This window comes from Mesoplodon densirostris, chromosome 3, assembly GCF_025265405.1.
Source record: "Mesoplodon densirostris isolate mMesDen1 chromosome 3, mMesDen1 primary haplotype, whole genome shotgun sequence".
NCBI classification, from domain to species: Eukaryota; Metazoa; Chordata; class Mammalia; order Artiodactyla; family Ziphiidae; genus Mesoplodon; species Mesoplodon densirostris.
Genome location: NC_082663.1, coordinates 103,968,296 through 103,990,806, shown reverse-complemented (window position 1 = coordinate 103,990,806; position 22,511 = coordinate 103,968,296). Strand labels below are relative to the sequence as shown.

General features: G+C 41.7%; 1 protein-coding gene across 1 annotated transcript in view; it reads right to left on the bottom strand.

The window, feature by feature from the left end:
• Window positions 1–4,923: 4,923 nt before the first annotated feature.
• PRDM6 (PR/SET domain 6) overlaps window positions 4,924–22,511 on the bottom strand; it is a 98,378-nt gene continuing 80,790 nt past the window's right edge. The window contains exons 5-7 of the mRNA XM_060091894.1: window positions 20,813–21,155; window positions 12,144–12,320; window positions 4,924–5,038 (exon numbers count right to left, since the gene is read on the bottom strand). Of these exons, the coding sequence (XP_059947877.1) occupies window positions 4,924–5,038; window positions 12,144–12,320; window positions 20,813–21,155 (635 nt within the window). The remainder of the gene's footprint in view (window positions 5,039–12,143; window positions 12,321–20,812; window positions 21,156–22,511) is intronic.

Sequence of the window (22,511 nt, the reverse complement as noted above, 5' to 3'; positions counted from 1 at the left end):
ACTGTGGATTACAGGCTAAACATCTGTGGCAAGGCTTCCATAGATAAAGCAATATCCTTTTCAGTTTGGCTCTCTTTGGCCAGTTGTATGTGACAGGTGATTGTTGGGTTTGTAGAATTTAATCTTGAGAAGGCTTGAAATATGTGGCTTTTCCTGGGACTCTGTTGTTATTTTGTGGTAGTTCAGATAAGTGCTAGTGATGGGGAAAGCCTCAAACTCTTGGGTGGATAAGGACCTAAACATCTTGTCACTTCATAAAATGTCCCCAAACCTCTTCACCTTGAAAGGAACTTGACAAAGGAGTGACATTTCTGAAACCTACTGTTATCACTTAAAGAAGCATATCTCTTACTATCTTTCAGGATTTGGTGTCAGGAATTGGTAAAGGCTACGGGAAATAAAATTAAATTCACGTCAAGGAAGGGAAATTGAAACCAACTTTTTTGAAAATGTGTTTATTTAGTTTATTTGTTGTTCCTGGCCTGGTTTCTGTAGATATATGTAGCCTTAATATGAGAATGATGGATTTGCTTCTCAACTCAGGCTCCTAGGCCTGCTCGGAGGACCCATGACCCCATGCTGTTCTGGAAATGCCCTTCTTTGTGAGATGTGCCACGTTTCCCATTTTAAACGACTCAACAGCCACTTGCATTTGATTTTTAAAATCGGTGCAAAACAAGTAACAGTAATGATGCTACTTCTACTATGAAAAGCAATGAAACATCAGTTTCTTAAATGCGCAACTCAGAGCCAATTATTAGCAATTAGTTCTGCAATGATGTGCCAGGTACCTGGGGCCTTGGAGGCGGTGCCACTGAGGAGGAAGATCCTCCAGCTTTACTGCATAAAGAGCTTGACAGTGAGGTTCAAAAACAAACTTAACCAAACAACTGCTACCTTTCAACCAGCAGTGAATATCCACCCTGATGGTGCTCTCTGAAACCTCTCAGAGCACCACAGCCCACACGCTGGGGACAAGGGCTGCACTGCCAAGGCTTGACACTCACAAGACCACTCAGACCCACACCGGGTCTGCAGAGCTCCTGCCCTGAGTAACTCCGGCCCTGTCCCCATTTGTTACCTTATCACTGGAATAGGGTCATAAAAATCTTAAGACCCAGACCCTAATCCTGGTATCTTGAGATTGTTGTTAAGAACCAACAGTGGGGCTGATCAGCCAAAGACATCCAAGTTGTGTATCTTAATTTGTTTTGAAATTTGCTACCTTCTGGTCCCCAGCTGAGTCTACATCTCTCTGATTCTCCCAGTAGTAGCAATCTCTGTAACTTCACTGAGACAACGGTCTAAAGGCCTAAAAGGCCCATGCTATTAGCCAGATGCTTAGGAGGAGAATATTATTTTCTCACCAATATTCAATTAAGTAAAACTCCTTACAGTGAACACCTAAAATGGGGTCTTTATACAAAATAAGAGTTCAATAAATACTTGATGAATAAATGAATGAAACAATGAAGCAATCAATTGATGAGAAAAATTTGATGAGTTGGTAAATGTTAGTAAATCTTTGTTTATCTCGACTAGAATGAACTTTTCCCAAAGTACAATCCAATAAATTGTAAACCCTGTGAGGACACTAGTGTACCATAAACCTTCTCTATTATACACAGTTTTCCCCCATAATGCTATACTTGAATGGACGTTCAATAAATATTTACTAATTGAATCAAATTATATAAATTACACAAGATTGAGTTTTATAGTTTTAACTATCCACACAACTCTATAAAAGCATTATCTCTTCCAAAAAAAGTCATTTTTAAAGACAAAGACAACCAAAACGCAAAGCTTATCTTAAAAAAATTTACGCACATTTCCTGGGGAAAATATTCAGCTTTACCTAAAGTTACTGAGATTTTTCTAGAAATGTGATGTCTGCATACCCACCTGGAATCACCCCCATTAGCTTAGGCTCTTAGCTAGACAAACTGGCATGTGCTAGGATGGCATGTCTTATTCTGGGAAAAAAAAAAAATTCAGTCCTCATTGATAGAAAGGGGCAAAAAAGGATTGCTCCAAAAGCCAAACACTGATTCAGCTCCTACAGTCTCCCTTTCTCATCTTAGATATCCTCCCCTCTCCTCAATGACTCAGAGTTTTTCTTTTTTTCTTTTTATACCATGATTAATTAGGAAGTTGCTAATAAAGAAAACTGACAGATCTTGATGACTGCAGTGTTTACCACCCATTTGCAGTGTCCATAGGAAATATCTGTCAATTTTAAATAGAAAAGGCTAAAGCAATTGTTGGGAGGTTTTAAGGAGAACTGCCCCCGACTCCCAGCTTCAATTAAGAGCATTTGGGACCCAAGCGATGGCGGTACCCGCTTCAGGGCTCCAAGTCAATTGGCAGGTATAGGCCTATCTTACCAGTAGACTGATGGCCAAGGCCAGTCTGCTAGAAGTCAGCAATGGCTCAGCAATGTGAAAATTTTGAATGTCCCCAATTTTCTATTTGTTCAGTAGCAAATATTTTCAGACCAAATTTGGTAGAAAAGACAGGCTGAAAGTTGCCCTTACTAATAAAGGAGAAAAAGAGACTTAAATGAGCAGAAGGCTAGAAGAATCTTTCAGTATAGGGGCTACCGCCATATTAAGTGGGACTTTGGGATCAGCTGGCAAAGCCACTAGAGTGGTAGAGACGGGGTATCAAGGTTGGAGTGAAGGCTTCTCATACTCGCATGGGAGCTCATGAGCACAGGGTGGGATGCACTGTGTAAAACTGTGAAATGAGGCAAAAGGCAGAACTGGTTTTTCTCACTGAAAACAGTATTAGAAACATACAGATGAGTCCCTTATCATTTTGAAAAAGTACAACCAAATGTTTCAACTTGAATAAATGGAGCAGCTTGCTCATCTGTATAGCCAGTCTGTCACTTTCTTGCCGATTTTGGGTTAATATGGCTACATATTGTCTCCACCCTTCCCAATGGCTCACACTTTTGTCAAACGTCTCTATCACTTAGGGCAAGAAACTATAAAAGCACAACACATTCCAATCTACCAAAGAAAATATTTTCCATCAGAAACAGTTACACAGCAGCACAGATTGCTTACTACTTCCATGACAAGGAGACAGCAAGGAATGGGGGAAAATCTGAACGACTTCAGATTGGGCAACGGAGGTCAGAATTCGCCAAATTCCTCTGTGAGACATTATTTTGAGACATATATAAATAAGTTACAAACACAATTAGTGAGGCCCCGTTTCACTCCATTTTAAATGTGGCAGATGAGTGCTAAGGGACGAGGAAGTGAAATGAAAAGAAGAGGAAGATTTCTGAGGACAAAATACATGATGGTAGATTAAACCAAACCACAGCTATCCTCGTCTTTCAGTGGCCAGTTCAGTTATGTGTCTCACATTTTTGCTAAGAGAAGACAATGGCAAGGCTAAAAAGACAAGGAGTTCCTTAACGGGCTGTGTCCTGCTATCAGGTGACCAAGAAATCTACAAACAAGAGATGGCTGCTGGTAAGTACTCTAAACTGTTCAGATTTACACCAGCCATCAAGGTAGACTCGGTCTTCGTGATGCTGCTGGGAGTTAACGGCTAATATGCAAGAGCCGTCAGTTCTTCCTGATGTGGGATTATTGTGTGGAATGCAACACAATTTGATTGAGCACCATTGCTAAATTGCCCAAAGGGTGGCTGAAGTGACACCCATTTTCCTGGCACTCAATCAAAGATCAGTGAAACTGTGTACATACTCCTTTCTCTTTCAGTGGATCAGTGTTGAAAGAAGAATATTATCAAGGGCCAGAGGGGATGAGAAGGGAACTCCTTTGAAAAAATTAGCTGTTCAGGGCGCTCTTTTCTAACCACAACCCTCTCCGTGGCTCCTCCTCTCAAGGTTTCCTTGTCTGGGCTATTTTCACGTATTTTTGCAGAAATGCCCCACACTCAGGAGGGCCTCCCAGGCTTCCCCTAGAGGTATGAGGAAGGAAGATGAAAGTGCCTAGAATGGTCTCGACAGCGGGGCTTGGCACTGTTTTTGCTCACATATTCAACACTTTCATAGACACAACAAAAAATTACTGGAAGCCTAATACCTTATATTCAGCCTCATACTGAAGAACTTTATTCTCGTGTTTTCTTTTTTAAGCTAAAATGTTATTGAAAACAAAATTTTCTCACTAGCTGCTTCAGAACAATATACTGTATTATGAAGCTCCGTACATTTTAAATGTTTTTGAAATCTTGACAGGACACCGTTAAGTCCCCATTTTTTTTCCCCTTGAATTTTGAATTTTAAACAATCTTCTTCCACTTCCAGGCTCTTCTGCATCAAGACCAGGCTGCTGGATGGAAGGAGCCGTGAGAAAAGTGCATGAGAAATAATAAGTGTGGAAAACACAGAAATGGAGCACCCGTGGGGCTGAAGATGGCCTGGACTCAGCGAAGGCTCTGGCTCCCGAATCTGTGGTCCCTGCTGGGCAGCCTGAGGCAGGCCAGGCCAAACTGAAACAGCAGGAAGAGCGCTGTACAATGGGTCCCCTTGAATCATGCTACTAAAAAAGGTGCAACGAGAAACAAGTCCCTGTGCATTCTTAGTCACAACTGTGGGCAGAAGAACCCATCCGATTCCTCCCTTTGGTATTAAATAACAGTTTAAGAAAGCTTTTCAGAAACAAAGCAAATACACGGTGGGACTGGAAATGTGAGCCATCCCAGGTTAGTTGTCCACTGAAATGAGTCTCATCCCTAGTCATAAATAAATAATCTCTCTCCTGGTCTGACTTCCACGCCAGGATCAATATCTCTTAACATCTTCCTTATTTTATTACTGCTTTTGGTTTTAGGGACTGATTGAAAGTTGCTCAGAGGAAATCTTTGGTTTTGCTTAAGTGTCCGTGACATTTAATCATGACTTTCCTTGAAGCTTAATTCCAACCAGTCAATCAGTTAATCCACTTCGATTGATTCTGGGCTCTCGGTTATTGGCTTGCACTCATTGGGCATCCGCTGGTGTCGGCTCAGCTGGGTGGCCTGCGTGAAGCTCCTCTCACACCTCTCGCACCTGGTGGAGGCAAGAGAGAAAATTGAGACCAGGGAGCAGGGCCTGCAGGTTGATGGACTTCCTCTCATCCTGCCTAATCAGAACAGACACTCCAAAGTGGCTTCAGAGTTTACCGGCTCAAGAGGTTTAATTGGTGGCTCCTTCCACGGCCTGGATGCCTGTGATGGGACAAAGCCCGGCTGATGCAGAACAGAGGGATCTGTCAATAGGCAAGAGGGAAGGTGATTTCTCCAGAGAGCCCTGTCCTGCTGCAGCTCTGACACTGTCATTTCAAATAGATAAAGAACAAAAAGAGATTTTTAGGAGTGAGCCATCAAAGCAGCAGCTTGTCTGTAGTTTTCTGCTCGGTAACCCCAAAGAGAAATTGATGACAAATAGAATTTCACCTGCTGCGAATTTAAAATCTGGAATTCTACTCCCCTCAGCACAGCAGCCAGAGAGCCATCATCTTTGAATTCGGAAACTGGAAGAAGCAGTGCATTCGTTTTCAGTGACTGTGACGGGTGGGTGTGGGTGATCGCTTTTGGGCAAAAGCTAGAGTATCACAGCTCTACCAAAGTCAGGGTTAAAAAATGTTTGCATTGGGATAGGGGACTCAGAAAAACCCGAAATCAACCAATGTTTGTGTGCTTCAAATTCACCTCTACAAGGTACAGCAGGAAGAATGTACACGTGGGCCGTAAGTAAGGGTTGGTGTGTCTGATAAGGAGAAAACTGGCATCGCACTTCAGGAATATCTCCTCTTCTCCTTAACTTAAAAAAAATGCTAACCTAGAGACCCTGGGCCTAAGCCATCTTCCCTGCAACACACACCGACTAGCTACACAATCTTCAAAACACACACACAGGGCCTCCCTGGTGGCGCAGTGGTTAAGAGTCCGCCTGCCGATGCAGGGGATGCGGGTTCGTGCCCCGGTCTGGGAGGATCCCATATGCCGCGGAGCGGCTGGGCCCGTGAGCCATGGCCGCTGGGCCTGCGCATCCGGAGCCTGTGCTCCGCAACGGGAGAGGCCACAACAGTGAGAGGCCCACATACCGCAAAAAGAAAAAAAAAAAAAACACACACACACACACACACGCACACTGCTGCAGCAAGCTGGGCACAGACAGTGGCTTCCCTGTCACTATTCCACTTGTCTGGGCTCCCTGGAGCACTGGCCGAGCACCCATTGGGGCACAGCAGCCCCCTCAGCGCTCCCCCTAATGCCCTCTCCTGAAACCTTAAAAGGAAGAGATATTCAGGAGAGCTGCAGACAGTTGTTCTTCTTTTAAATAATGCAACCTTTGGTCTCAGGTCCCTGCACTAGTAGGGCTGTGGTAAAGCCATCAGAAGAAAATCCGCACATGCCCAATCACTTGCCACATGCCCCCCTACCCGATAGGCAGCCCTGTCTTTTTCCTTTTGAGTAAATTATACAAAGTGCCTTGCCAGGGAAATAATTACCTAAAAAAAAATAAAACACATCGATCCCTACTAGGGAGTCTTGCATATGTTTTATCGTTGGGAGGCTGGAGCTTGACTATCATGCTTGGATTTTTCAGGGCTCCTGCACCAGCTGAATGTGTCAGCATGAGGAAGTTGTGTTTCTTAGATTGTCTTTTGGGGGATATTTTTAGCAGCCTGTTCCACTGTTAAAAACTGCACTGTGATCTTGACAAATGTATAATGTCAGCTTTAATGTATCAGACCTATCAGCTCAATGAAAATAACTCAGAAGTATTGATCAGCTAATGATTTTTGGTGTATTCATTAACATCCATGGGCAACTCATCCCCTCTCCAGAGCTCCTGAAGTGCTGATGACATGCTAGTGAATTGCTGATTGTTTATTAGAAAACTGATTAGTTACTTAGATTAGTGTGTCAAAATATACTACCTTTCACTGCCTGACAAACTTTCGAATTATTATATTCCTTTTTAAAAATTTTGAAGCTCTAGAATCAATTTCAAAGAGAGCAGAATAGTTTCAAAAATTATAAGTTATGACTAGTTACCTAGGTCATGTTTTTGCACCTTTGATTTTGTGTATCAGAATATAAAGAATTCAGAAGTGGGAGGTGTAGTGCTTCACATACAGCAAATGTGTATGTCTATATGTAATATTAAACACCCATATTGGGCACAGACAGTAAGAGGGGAGTTAACATTTTTCTCCTGTGTTTGCCTAACTGCCTCACAGATATTTACACTCATGGAACCATTTGTTGTCATAGTCAGGAAATTTACTAAGTCTGTAGGGCTCTCCTGAGATCATTACTGAAAAATCATCTCTAGGGCCATCTGCTCACCAAGTGTGAGTAAAAACACATGCAGATGTGTAGAAAATTACCTTAACTTAGATCCTTTTTCTAGGAATTTCCCCTTCTTAAGGAAAGTGGGCTACTAGAAATAATACCTATGTGTGTTGGTAATTATAAGAATGTAATTTGTATAATTAAGGACGTAAAGAGAACTTGACATAAAAATAGTTTTAAATAAGGGGAGAGCCTCAGTTTTATGTTCATCATCTTTAATTTTAGAACAAAAATCCCTTCACAAATCATTTTCATGGCTTAATGGAACACATCAGAAGGACAGACTCAATGCAAATGCTTAGGTTCTGGCAGGTCAGAGTTGGACTTCAGCTGTGTTGGCACTGAATTAACCCTGAACTACAATCTCAGCCAAGTGACTGGCCATGGGCACCTCCAAGCCTGGATTTCATGCGGTTTAGCAGAATAAGAAAGAAAGAAAGAAAGATGCGGGTAATGATCCAGGAGACTAAAACTGCTCTGGCACATAGGGTCTTCCTCTCAGTGCTGACGTCACAGCCTTTAAGGAAACACTGCAGGAACAGTGAAGTGGAAAGCCATCCAAATATTTCAGCAAAGAGAAATTCCCCAACTTTCTGCCAGTGTGGGCATCTTAATTAGACTTGAGTTCCTTTTAGATTTGCGATCATTCTTTACTTAATGTGATAGTTGACTGGCTTATAGGTACAGAGGGAGCTTAACAATTGTCATCTGGGCTTCCCTGGTGGCACAGTGGTTGAGAGTCCGCCTGCCAATGCAGGGGACACGGGTTCGTGCCCCGGTCCGGGAAGATCCCACATGCCATGGAGCGACTGGGCCCGTGAGCCATGGCCGCTGAGCCTGCGCGGCCGGAGCCTGTGCTCTGCAACGGGAGAGGCCACAACAGTGAGAGGCCCGCATACCGCAAAAAAAAAAAAAAAAAAAAAAAAAAAAAAAAAAAAACAATTGTCATCTGAAACTGACAGATGTGCAAAACGATGTCAAGTTCTGTTCACAGAAAACCTACAGGAAGCTTTCTTTCTGGTCCTCTATGGCCTGTCACCAAATATTTCCTGAATTAAACCAAATTGCTTCATACGTATGATGTGCTTAATGCATTCTACTGATGTGTTTTTTTGGTCTGCTTTGATTTTGACTAGATCTTGCTAAAGTATCAGATGCTCTTTGGAATATCCTTTGATTATTTTTTATACTAAGCCAAACTGTCTTCACTTAAACTTAGTGGGTTTTCCCCTGCTTCTAATGAAGAGGAAGAAAAGAAACTCTCCCATGGAAAGTCCTGGTCTTCCCAGGCGCAAAAGCCAGGCATCAAGCAGCTCACGTGGATCCTGGGCAGAGCGGTCTCTCTGAGATCTTGAGAGATTATGTTTAGTAACAGAGAAGGAGAAGGGGTTCTCACTGTAAAGAGTAAGTTTGAGACTGACAACTTCCTTCCTTCCCTCCTTCCTTCTTTCCTCTTTTCAATAAAGTGCTTGGCAATTGCTGTGAGATGAAATGTCTTGATTTTGTTCCTTGTTCTCCACGACTTCCAGTCTCACAGTACAAACGGAAAGTACAAGCTTCAATATGATCCTTTGATATGTGCTTTTCCTATGATCTCCTTCACCTTAAAAATTCTGCATCCACAGCCTAGGTTAGCTGCTGACAAGCCCATGATCTACCTAGAGCATGGGGGATGGAGTCTTTCAGTGGCATTTCAGCCAATCAGATTGTGAGACAAAGCCTGGAGTGAAACTCTCATCTCTTACTGCCAAATCTTCTCCAAGGCTTCTTGTATGGCAATAATCTTGATCTGCCTTGAAAAATCATTTTTCAGCAGAAGATTTTAGAAGCTAGAAAAGGCTTTCCCCTGTTGTGGCCTGGCCCCTAAGAATCTTGTGAAGGCCTCCCAGGCCCTGGGTGGGTAGGACAATTTGGGGACTGAGCCATTTGGGGCATGGGTTGCGTATCTTTACAAGATTCTCTTTCTTTGCAACACTGTTTCAGCCAATACCCATTAGTTGAAGTAGTAAAATTAACCATTGTGGCAAAATCCATTTTATTGACTAATCTGCAACAAACTTTTTTTGAATGTTTGTTTTATAGGCTTGTAAAAGGATATCCTCATAATATTTACAAATGTCCATGGGATGGATCTCCATGAGCTATGGTTGGAAGATTCCCAAAATTCCCTTGGGGTAGTTCAATCCTGAATGATCTGGTTGTATACACTGAAGGATTTAGCTTTCCATTTCCTAGAAGACGTTTAAATCTTGCACTTATAAAATAAGCATACACTCAGTTCTCCCCTGGCAATATGTTTAACATTTGATAAATTAAAAAAAAAAACTCTACAGCATATGGTTATCTTAATATGAGAAGAAGCAGGAGGAACTCAAACAGGCACAGTGAATCTAATCCAACCAACTCTGGTGTTTCCTTGTTTGTTTTTCCAGATGAAATCAGGTTATGGTCCCCAAAAATACTTCGAGAAAGGAAAAACATACAAGTACTAAAGCCCTTCAAATATTAATCTGATTAATTAAAATTAAGTTAAAATGGCACCTCTATTGGAAACAGGACGAAAACAGTATGTTAAGGAAAAAAAACTGATTGGAGTCAACGAGGTTATACTTAAGTAACACCTTAACATTAATAGAAATCTATTTCCCATTCTGACCCTGAAACCTCTTTAATTAATTACTAAAATCTATTTACACAGCAACAAGATAAAAATCAATCTGATTCCTGGCACTGTATCCATCTGGCTACCCTCTCTAATATAAGGGGCCAGGAGGATTGTCAGTCCTCCTGCATCTCTGCTTTTGAAGAGCTCTCTTGCTCAAAGGCATGGGGAATGTGTCACTGTCAACTTCTACATCTAGAACAGTGGTGAAACCAGAATCTGTGAACCCCCGAGGGCCTGGGGGAAATGACAAAGCCCACTGTGCAGACACAGACACCTGCCATAGGGAACTCAAGGACTGTGCTAACCTACCAGGCCCTTAAGGGTAAATTTAAAAAAAGGGCCCCTTGGGGCTATGGCAGCCCCAGAGGGCACAGCTTGGCTGGCGTAGTGTAGGGTGGATTTTTAGACCCCATCCAGTGCCCTCAGCCAGATGCCTTTATGCAGTAAATAAGCCCCACCTGTGTACACAGACAAAAATTAAAACTTTTCATTATTAATTAATATCATAAATTAAACCACAATGGAAAACAGTTAAGAATAATGAATAAAGGTAACTAATTCATGGGGAGGTGGGTAAAGATGACAGCCTTTTATGAGCCTCTCCCGCTCCTGGCAGACACCAAGGCAGGCAGGACCCAGACCAGCAGGACTCTGCCACCCCAAGCTGAGCCCGGCTTCAGGCCGAGCACCATGGCAACTGCATGCTACGCCAGCAGGTCCAGAGGGAAAAGCATGGGTAATGAGACTCTGGGAAGACTCCTTGGCTGAGACCAAGAAAGGGGATTCACCTCCTACTGCCTGAATCATTTCCTTTCTTGCTTGATCTTGTCCTACAGAAGGTAAATAGGCCGTTCAACCATGCCCTTTTCATGTTCCTCCTTAATCAAGGAAAGTCATCATGGCAAATGAGGAAAGAGAGATATAAGAGGGTTGAACAAAAAAGAGTCTATCACACAGACAGTAAAATCTGCTCTGAGATGACCAACCACTCACACAAGCTGGCTCAGCCTCCCAAGCCTTTCCATGTCCCACATGGGTTACCAGAAAGCCTCCTTTCCTTTGTATGTCTGGAAAACTCCTACTCATCATTCAAAACACATCTTAAACATATCTTTTCCATATAGCATTGATTACTCCACTTTCGTGCTACCCTGAAACACTGTATATACATGCCTTACTGTTTTTCACTTTTGCACCCTTCACCCTAGGTGGTAACACTTGCTTATTAATTGGGCTTCCCCATAAACTATGAGGTCTTCAAAGACTAGGGGGCTGAGTTTCAGTCACCTTTATATCTCTTGTGCCTAGTACAACAGAAGGTGTTCAATAAATATTTGCTGAATGAATGAACACATATATACATGAATGAATGAATGAGTGAGCGAGTGAATGAATAGACCATCTTGCAGGATTCAGATGTCCACCGTTTTCATGACTGTGCTATATCTAGAAACATAGTCTCTCACTCAGGTGCCCTTACCTTGCCAAAGCCCTTAGAATTCCGTTCTCTTTCCACATTCCCTGAATCCTCAAGGACTCAGACATGCCCTATGTTTGGTTTGGTTTTTCTTTTTTTGCATTAACATGATAAGTCTGAGATCCAAAGGGCACGCTGAAAAGCTACCAATTGGCTGCTATAATAGATTCAAACCCCCTTAACAAATATAAAAGAGGAAATTGTTCATCAGAATCCTAAAGGGTTCAGATTTCCCAAGAGACGATTCATTCAGCTGTCCTCGATTGTGGCCACCTCGCTGATGGTCAGGGGACTTGCATGCTGATGGCCAGAGATGGCATTCTGCATGCCTCCTAGCTCAAATTCTAGAAGCACAGACCCTCAGAAACCAGAAAGAGTCTTAAAATTACTTATTCCTACTTCCTGATTTTACTGGTGAGAAAACAGACCACGAAGAACGTCTCACGTCCAAGGTTGCATAGCTCAACCCAGGATCAGTGTATAAATTTCCTGACTTCATTTTCCCAGTATCGACCACTAAACAAGTGGGGCCGTTTGCAGCCTGGACGCTGACTTTCTAAACAGCTTTCTCCACCAGTTGGCTGAGCCAGGCAGTGCTGGGCCACCTTGTCTGCCGGCTCTCAGGAAAGGCTCAGAGAAAGAAGGGATACAGTGCGAGCCGCTACTTACTTGAAGGGCTTTTCTCCAGTGTGGGTTCGGATGTGGTTGTTGAGCGTGGTGGCCCCAGCAAAGGCACGACCACAGTAGCCACATTTGAAAGGCCGGTCACTGGAGTGAGTGACCACGTGGTTCCTCAGTTCTGAAGGCTGGGAAAAGGACTGGGAGCAGTGGCCGCACTGGTATGGTCTGAAACACATGAAGACACTGCCTGGTCATTACGTTCTATGTCAGTCAGCAGATGTTAGCATCATGAGGCAAGGGCCAAAACGTTCTGGTGACGTTCTCTCAGTTTCTGTAACAAAGCATAGCGCTGGGGCCGCTAGGTTCTCATGACTATACTTGCTGCCACACGAACAAAATTAACAGAGCTGATGAGACCCGTTCATTCCCCAAAGAATATTCCTTTCCAGTATTAGCCATACCATTTCAAGAACTCCTATTTCTTGTTTTGAGCCCCACCCCCAGGCAAATATTGGAGCTTTGAGAGTATTGATGAAGCACAAGAGTACAAGAGAAGATATGTAATTGTCTCTCATAATTCTGGGGCACTTTAACTTTTCAAAGTGCTTTAACATCAATTATCTAGTTTAATCTTTACAATAATCCTCTCAGGGAAAGCAGATGTTATGATCTCTGTCAGTTCAGAAAAGTGAGGATAAACTGTCCTCAAAGGAAATAAGCTCTTGATGCCAAGGTTACTCTAGGGTGACTGGACCTTATTCTAAGTCCCAGGTAAAGATGCAGGCAAGTCAGCAAGCTGCATGCGTGTTTTAATAGATACTAGACTGTCCTGGGGTCTGTCTATAGCACATCCCCAACTTGGGGTTGTCTGATAGTGCACAGACCAACACGGGCGTGCACCCAGATTTGTTTCTTTGTAAAAGAAATCCTGACTTCTACTTACTCTCTCCCCGCCCCAACCTAAACTCATATTTATCCACTGGGTCTTTTTTTGTGAACTTCGGCTCCCCAGTTTAATCTGGTAGCAAGCAATGACTTATAGCAGCACAGAAATGACAGGATGTCACTATGTTTGCAGGAGGAGGACTGGGATGCAAAAACAAATGGAAGGAAGTTGTGACAAATACCTGATAATTAGCAAGATTATCAGAGCGCATTCTTTTCAGCTCATGAGAAGGAAATCAATTTTTGGTTTTCATAAAATAAATTAAAATTCTGTCTTCTCTACAGAAGTTCTTCTGCTTACTTAAGCAGAATCTGGTGAGTGATATAAAACCTGGGGAGTTTTCCCTATTTGAGGCTATTTCATATCATTCCTTGACAGGGCTCTAATTTGTTTATCAAAATTTTTCTTGAGAAAATTAATAATCTGTCATGAGCAATATCAACAGAGCTCAGGAAGCCTTGGTTTGTGGCTCAGACATTTCTGGCTGCATTTAGAAAGCCAATGGCAAAAGCAGACTTAATTGCTCTACCTTTAGCAAATGCATAAGCTCCAATGACCAGAAACCAAAATGAAGGGCTAGGAAACAATGGTGACCGAGCATGTACAACAATTCAATTACATGCAAAATAAAGTGTACCCTCTCATTTGTCAAGTGAAGTGCTTAATTGTGGCTACTTGCCTCACTGAACACAAATACGATTATTTTACCAGGCTTCAGCGCACTGAGCACTGATTGTAGAATTTTTTAGCTTGATTAATAGTCTGGGATTGGTCAATAACTCAATACTATACAATTTTAATTACTTACATTTAGAAATCTATCTAACTGCTCTCAAACAAGTTTCAAAGAAATATATAAGAGTCCTTGGTAAGGGGTTTATCAAACTTGACAAATTGCACATGCATTTTACTACAATCATGAAATAAAGCTTTGAAGCCATTAAAATCATACGTAGATGAAAATATACTTTTGTCAAATTTATTCTTTGTAGTAACCATTAACCTTAAAGGGGTCCTCAAGAAATCATTCTCTCAGGGGTGAATTTTTAAAATGTATTGAAGATTATAAACAAAATAATATATTAATATATGCTATATCCACTGACAATTGATTTTTCTAATAGTGAAGGACCATTAACATTTATTAGCCTCTGGTTATCTATTTTTAATAGCTATCACAATAAACAATTAGCCACTAAATAAAACCAATTAATCTTTTTTTTTCTGACTCTGCTGTCAAAAGTTGGGGAGATTTATTTCCTATAGTCAGAAGTCATTCCATCCTTTTTATGCTAATAGTCAAGGTGGCAAAGATTTACACACAGAAGAGATGACCACAGAGAGGCTTATGCTGAATTCTTATATCAAGGTAACACCAATGAAAGGCAAATCAGATTATAAAACATCACCTTGGCCAGTACCAGCCTGAGCGGTATTTGCTAGGTATTCCGTGACCTACGGCGCAGCTTTTAAAACTCTGCAGAATTCAGCTGACAGAATGGAACAGCCTCGAACGGGCGAGATGTGAAAGGTGAGTCCTGCTTCAGCCTCCAAACCCAATCAGCTGTGGGACTTGACAAGTCACCCAACGTCCCTGACTCTCCACCTCCTCATCTCTCTGGTAAGCAGGATGGACTGAACTAGATGCCCTCTCGCACCCCATCATGTTCTGCTCCTGCTTTCAGATAATCAACAAGCACGTGCCACCTAAGGATCTGTCCAAGACATGGCCTCACAGTAGACAGCATGGACAATGTGACCTCCATCCTCCATCGTGTGTACCAGCCAGTGACCTGCAGGGAGAGCTTTCCACGGTTTTGTGTGTCTAGTCATGCTAACTAGAATACAGACCATTTAAACTTACTTGGTAAACAGTTGAGAATTCAGAGCAAGAAGAAAATCTAGTACCAAAATACAGGACCCAACTTTAGTTGATCTCAAAAAACAAAGTGATATCCCTTTAATTCTGGTACCTTAAAGAGTAAGATTTTAGGGCATATGGTCATATTCACCGTGGCAGAAACTGATTTCATGTAGAATTTAGAACTAAAATGTGTACTCTATTTGCCACTGTGTTAACAGATTCTCTCTCTCAGCCTAGAAATATATGGAAAGTTAGGCCTCAGAAAATACAGACAAGATACTTCTTTTCCTAGGTTTTCAATATTTCCTAAAAATGAATAAAAGGAAATGATCAAAAAGTAACTTTAACATTAATTGTATCCTAGAGTTCAGCTAAGGGCATAGGAATACATTCAAGACAGAATGAAATCTTCAAGCGCAAGAGCAAGGCTTACTTAGAAAACATCATCATCACCATAGAATCTCAGACATCACAACTTCTTTTGGGACAACTGACCACAGGATTTAAGACTCCGTATGGATGTTTTTAGTAGCACACCCTGACTCCTCACCTCTCAGGTTACAGCTAAAGGGCTTTGGGGGCACAGAATCAGTTGCCATTACTCAGCTTTTTATTGTGATGACTAACATTCCCATTAACTTTTCAAGGTCTGGTCAAAGGGGCAATACTGTGGTGGGGGAGTGGCAGGTACGAACTACTGGGTGTGAGATAGGCCCCAGGATGCATTGTACAACATGGGGAATAGAGCCAATGTTTTGTAATAACAGTAAATGGAGTGTAACCTTTAAAAACTGGATATTAAAAAAAAAGACTCATAGAATAAAGGGTGGGGTTTGAAAAGTTCTACAGATACTAAAGGGATAAAAAAGTGAAAAAAAGAAAAGAAAATATCATCATCAGCCAAAAAAAATTAAAAAGTAAGCCTTAATTTATTAAACTTTTGGATACAATCAATTTCAAATCTCAAGTTCTGCTCCCTTTGATGTGTCATACCAGAAGCAGGCCAGGAGGACTGGCATAGTCAAGTGCTGTGTTCAGCTTCACTCTTTGTAGGATCTCATGTCATTCAGCAGCTAAATGGGACTCTCCCTTCTAAAGCACTTTGATTCTTTCCAAGTCATCATACACATACAGCATTTTATTATTCTCAAAACAAATGCAATGAGCATTCTTCACAAAGAGATAACATTTCATAACCAGTAAAAGCTTTTGGCGGGGTTTTTTTTTTTTAACACTACCTGAGACATCTAGCAGTTCTGTCAATGACGGAAGTGTTCTATATCTACACTATCCAATATGGGAACCACTAGCCACAAGCAGCTACTGAGCACTGGAAATGCGGCTAGGGTGACTGAGAAACTGAAGTATTATTTTACTTAACTTTGATTAATTTAAATTTAAATAGCCTCGTGTGGCTTGTTCCAACACAGAAATATCAAGCTTCACGAAAAACTAGAATGTGCTCTGTCCTCAACAATGAAGTATCTAAAAAACAGACAAAGCCTGGGTCGATTTAGTTAGTGTATATCAATGCCGGTAGATTTTTAAGCAAAAAGAAAGCAGCAAGACAATTTTGTATGTCCCCTGGCATTCTCTGTAACTGGTGGCTCCTCTGCTAAAGATGACTCCAGTAAAATGTGCAATTCATTTACTTTGAGTCTGTAATTGGTTTGTTGTACACATAGGAAAAGGAAGAAACATTGAACAAAATTAAGTGTGGTTCGGTTAAAAATATTATTAATCCTTCTTTGATTTTTCTTTCATGGCATGAAAGCCTCCAGGACAAAAGTTGTTCAGTTGGGCCCACAACTGAACAACAAGCAAGGAATGTCTCCTTGCTCCCCATCAGTCAAGCCCAAGTGCACATCTCCTGAGACTTCAGACAGGGCGCTACTTAGGTCCACTGCTAGCTGTGTGGAGTGAGAAAAGAACTAAGCTCTATGTAAGGAGAAAAAGATTTCAGGAAAGTGGCTCAAGTATGCAGCCGAAACACTGGGAGAACATGGAAAGAAGGTAACCTTCACACTTGGGGGAGGGGGAAACAACGGAACTCGAGAACACTGACACATTCCAAAGAAACTATTATGGTGATGGATTATCTCCAGGCTCCTCCCACCAAACAGCTCCTTCTAGAGTTATCTTCCCCTCTGGTACCACCACACCCAATTATAAACAAGGATACTCAAAACATAAATGTGAAACGGCTGACAGTATGCCCAGGAGGCTAAAGGCAAACTATCCCCAGGTAGCACAATCAGAAAGGAAAGGAAAAGGATGCAAAATAAAGATAAGCACTAAAAAGATATTCTGCAGAAAATAAAAGAGAACATATTCATCAGAAAATAATCCACTAGGATTGAAGGCATTGCTTACCCCTTTCTGGACTGCCCCCGCCCCCAAATGGGACTGTTGAGAGTTTCTGTAGCAGAAAAACAGAAGAGAAAAGGGATTTCTAATTCCTGTTTCAGGCACAAGTCAGTCAAGCTGCCCTGGCCCAGGTAATAAGCTTATGCCAAAACTCAAATGTTTATGAGGTCCCTAAGTCCCTAGTCCTTAGTCTAGATCTAGGTTGATCTAGATTCCGACAGCTTCTTCCCTTTGAATTCACTCAGGAAAGAAAGTCAGTAGCTTGAGAAAAAAGAAGAGACTTTTGGTTTTGTATGTTTAATATTAACAGAATAAACTCAAGAAATAACAATTCTGTGGCTCCTGGGCCCTCATACGGGTGTATTTTTATCTTTAATGCTAATTCCTACTTTGAAAGGTCAAACGGAATTTTTTTCTGCGTTCAATGTAAATAACACGGTAGTGGAAAATGGTAATGCTGACAACCCTGAGTATCCTCGCATCTCCTTCCTTTATATCAAGGCACAGACTTACTGATGGTCCCTCACAAGAAAAAGCTCACAAATAAAGACACACACAGTCTCTTTCATGAAGGTTCAAATGTCTTGGGTTTCATGGCCAAATATTCAGTGTGCTGAGTGAAAAATCTTTTGGACCTAAGATTTGGGGGCCTGTTTCAAATTTGGACGTGTTTGAAACTCTAACCTGTTTACTTTCTGACTTTGTCTTCTGTGTCTCCCTTTCTTGCCTCTAGTTCTAGCAAGATTTTCCTATCAAAATAAAACGTTTGAGTTTTTCAAATAAAAGGGAAATGGTTTCTGACTGGCAGGTTCTAAGCTATTTCACTGTATATGGCTGAATGGGCACAAACTGCCAAAGACTAAAAGCCACCTAATTTATGGAGTCAATCACTAAAGAAAATATGTGTATTCAGCAGTTGTAAGTCTCCACATGGATAATAAGAGGAAAGACTCCAAATTTCACAACCGTGCACAAATTGATGTTCCATTTTAGTTCTGCATATTTCTCCTCTTTAGCAATTCACCTGTGTGGTTAAGAATTAGGGAAAGTATCTTCTACTTCAAAACTTGCCGGTACCAGGAGAGCATGCTAGATTCTAGAACACCATACAGAACCTATATGCTAAAAGCAAATTATATAACTCAATGAAATTATGTATCTCAATGAAACTAGTGGGTCAAAGAGACTGGGCATCTCTATTTCCCTTATCTCCAATAATCAACTCAGATGTAATGGAGTAATTCAAGCATCTCCCCATTACTAGTAAGAAACATTGTACTTTCTTACTTTGCCTATAAAGGGACTAATTCTTTGAACTCCTAATTCTTAGTTTTAACTTATTCATGAATGACGGTGAATCATATCACCTCTCAAGTCTTCACCAACAAAGCACAGGGAAGAGAGAAGTAGGAACCCACTGCTTTAATAATTTGATTCCACCCTGGTGATCTACCTGAATATCAAGCACATTACTTCACCTCATCTGGGAACCTGGCCAAACAACACCTGGGCATCTGCACCAAATAAGCCCATCAGGGTCTCGCACTGGATGGGAGTCTCAAGCCACTTGGATTTTTGCCAGTAACTCTAGATTAGCTTGGAATCAGCGATGACCTAACAGTCTCTCGTGGAAGTCTATTTTGTACCTGTAAGTTTTCTAATTTTGTAGGGTACTTTTCTGACAGATTACATAGATGCTTTACAAATTCTGACATTATTATTTGACAGAACAGACTTCATAGGGACTTAAACCATAATCCACATACGGTTTTCAAAGTGTAACTGGGGGTCAGACAAAACAGTCTGTTTTGCTAACTTTCTATTTACCAAGACATATTTTCACTGTTTTATATGACATTCAGCATGAAACTGTATCATACCCAAAGCTAAGCTTTCAGTTCCTGTATCCAGAAACTTTCAACTATCATTTCATCTTACCTTGTATGTTCAGTTACTATGACCACAATGAACCTGTGCAAATAACAGATCCATACACCTAAACTCATTCAATTCAAAAAGCAAGTTTATAATAACAAGATTTTAATGCATTTTTATATTTAAAAAAATAAAATGCTTTGCAAACTCTGAATAGATATATCTTGAGGCTATCTGTATACTTGCAAGGAAGGCAGACTTAAAAAAAAAAACCCTGTTGGAGTAAGGAAAACATTTTCAAAACTTCTGTGTCCCCTCTAAAGCCCGTAGTACTAAGATATGCAGAAGTCTGTGGATATTTTCACCAGGGGGCTCTCCTATTGAAGGTAAAAGATTATAAAGACACAACCGCCTTAACATCTGTAATACAAATGCTTCAACATCAATCAGTCACAGCAATGCTTGATGCCAAGCAAGTGGTTTCTAGAATGGCACAAATAAAAATATATACACATGTAAATGTGCACATGTACCCTAAAATGGATCATTATTTTTTCTGAAAAGATTCACCCCCTCTCCACCACACTTCTATCCTCCCTGCCTGCTTGGGTTCGAGTACACTGTCGTATCCTGCAGAGCTGGGAGGGGAGAGTTGGGTGTATAGCATAAGGCAAGGAGAGCCGAGTGGGTTAAGGTTAATCAGTGGCCAAATTAAGAAAATAATTCCGGAGTCCTGCTTTCGAGTCTCCTATCCTTCTTCCAAAATTTACTTTCTGCTTTTATATTCAAAATATTCTTAGATATTTGGGGTTTAATCAAATTTTCATAGGATGTGAAGGGGAGATAAAACACTGTCCTTTCTTATTGAATTAATTTGATTTTTGTCTTTTGCACTCCCAGCTATCAAGACTGTCGAATAAACCAGTTTTGACTCATAAATAATAGTTCCATTATATCTACTGTGCCACTCGTCAGAGTACCTGAAATTTTAATTCACTTGTTCAGCTAAATTCCATCCTCAGTTCATGGCCATAAAATTCTTTATTGACAAACTTTCAAAGCAACTTTGACTCTGAGGTATCTAGTCAACATTTTTCTTCTGTGTGGATATTAGTTTATTGAATAAGTGGCATCTGTTTTCCTCCACATCACTAGCAGAGTAGGTATTTCCTTTTGACAGCTTTGCAGGATTTATGGGTTTGCATGCTCTGAAGAAAAATAGTACTAAGCAAAAAATTCCAATTCATTACCTCTTAGTACTTAATTAAGTTCATACCCACGGCACACTGGAGGTGAACCCTGAGACGACTGGACAGCAGCAGAGCAGCCAGCTATATTATCTTTGGAAGACAGAGAGGATTCTAATTATCCTGACCTCATTTTTCCATCTATGATATTTATCAATGTGCCTTCTATTTTGCCTCCCGTTAGACCTGGGCAGAGCTGTTTGGAAAGCGACAGCAGATTCCTTTCTGCAGCCACCGTTCATGCAGCCCTTCTACACAATAAAGCCAAAGAGGGGCCCAACATTACTCTCTGACCTTCCAGAATGCAGAGCTCTGATCACAGAGTTCTCCCTGAGGTGTGACTGGAGGAGGCGACAGGAAGGCAAGCAGTGAGTCTCAGAAGCAAACACAGCCGGTGAGCAACGAGAGGTGGGGTTACCTGTCGGGGTTCTGTGTGCACACGTGCATCTGTAACAGGATCCTCTGTGTGAAAGTCTTAAAGCACTGCCCGCACTTCCAAAGATGCCAGTCACTGAACTCCGAGTGGAGCTGGCTGGTGGAGGTTGGGCTTGCAAGGACTCGCTGGTTTTTCACGTTGATTTGATTAAATCCTGATTCCATGGGCCCAGACTTATCCAGGAGGGAGAAGTTCCTGCCACACGGAGTCTGTGGGAAGACGACGGAGCGCTGCTGGACGGCAGGGGAGAGTTTGCTGCTCTTGTTGAAGGGCTGCAGGGGGTCCTGTCTGCACATGGCTTCCATGACCGTCGAGGGGACATTTACTGGGAGAACAGCAAGGGGTTGAAAAGATCAGTTTTATTAGCCCTTCAAATAAGCATGATAACACACACTTCTAAAAAATTCCTATAAGTCAACAGTTTAAAAATTGGTTTTTCTGGACTCAGAATGGACATAGAGCAGACAATTTGACTTAAGGGGGTAAGCACAATTACCACAAATGAACTCATTCAATGCCTATATTTATTAAGCACCTATTTTCTGCTCGAGATTTTTCATACATGGTCTTTGCCCTCACAGAGCTCACTTATGACTTGAGATAAAAAGACTCCATAACAAGGCTCCACACTGCAGCCTAGATTTGGGGGTTCTCAGATGGGAGGTACAGCAAGAGACAGGGAGAGAAAGGTGGAGCTCCCCTGAGAGGGTGGCCTTGAGCAGAGAAGGTAGATTCAAGCCTTCAGGATTTCAGGCCTTCCATCCAACCCTGCCAGCACAAAACAGGTTTTCAAGAAAAACTGGCTGAAGAGATGAAGGCAACCCTATGAAAGACGCCTGGAGACAGAAGTCTGGCACACTGGTGGGATGGCACGGGAATTGAGCTGACCGAGCACAGCGTGGGCTTTCGGGGGGCAGATCTCAGAGGGCCTTTAATGTCCAAATAAATAAACAGAAGACTTCAGGCCTAAGAAATAGACACTGACTGTTTCTGACCACAGGAACAGCAAGAAAAGAATCAGTGTTCAGGAAGGGCCTGAGTGAGGCACGATGCACAGACAGGGTGCGGTGTGTAAGGTAACAGTGGGAGGCGAAAGGGTACGCAATCTTGGACTTGACACTCGGGCTTTGGAATCAGAAAGATCTATGTTCAAATCCTGACTCTGCCTTTTATCAGCTTGGTGACCTTAGGCAAGTTACGCAATCTCCCTGTGCCTCTGTTTCATTTTACAGATGAGGACAATGGAAGTAATCATCCTAACAGTAATAGCATTATGGCTTAGAGGTTGAGATGGCCTAAATTTAAACTCCACTATTCACAACTGTCCCTTGGTATCCAACGCCGGTTGGTTCCAGAACCCTCGCAGATACCAAAATCTGTAGAGGCTCAAGTCCCGTATATAAAATGGCACAGTATTTGCACATAATCTACTCATATCCTGCCGGATACTTTAAATCACCTCTAGATTAGTTACAATATCTAATACCACGTAAATGCTATGTAAATAGTCGCCAGCATGCAGCAAATTCAAGTTTTGCTTTGTGGCACTTTCTGGAAATTTTTTCCCAAATATTTTCCATCTGTGGTTGGTTGAATCTGCGGATGCAGACCCTTGGATACAGAGGCTGACTGTAATACCTTTGTGACTGTGGGAAAATACAGAACATCTGAATCCACAATT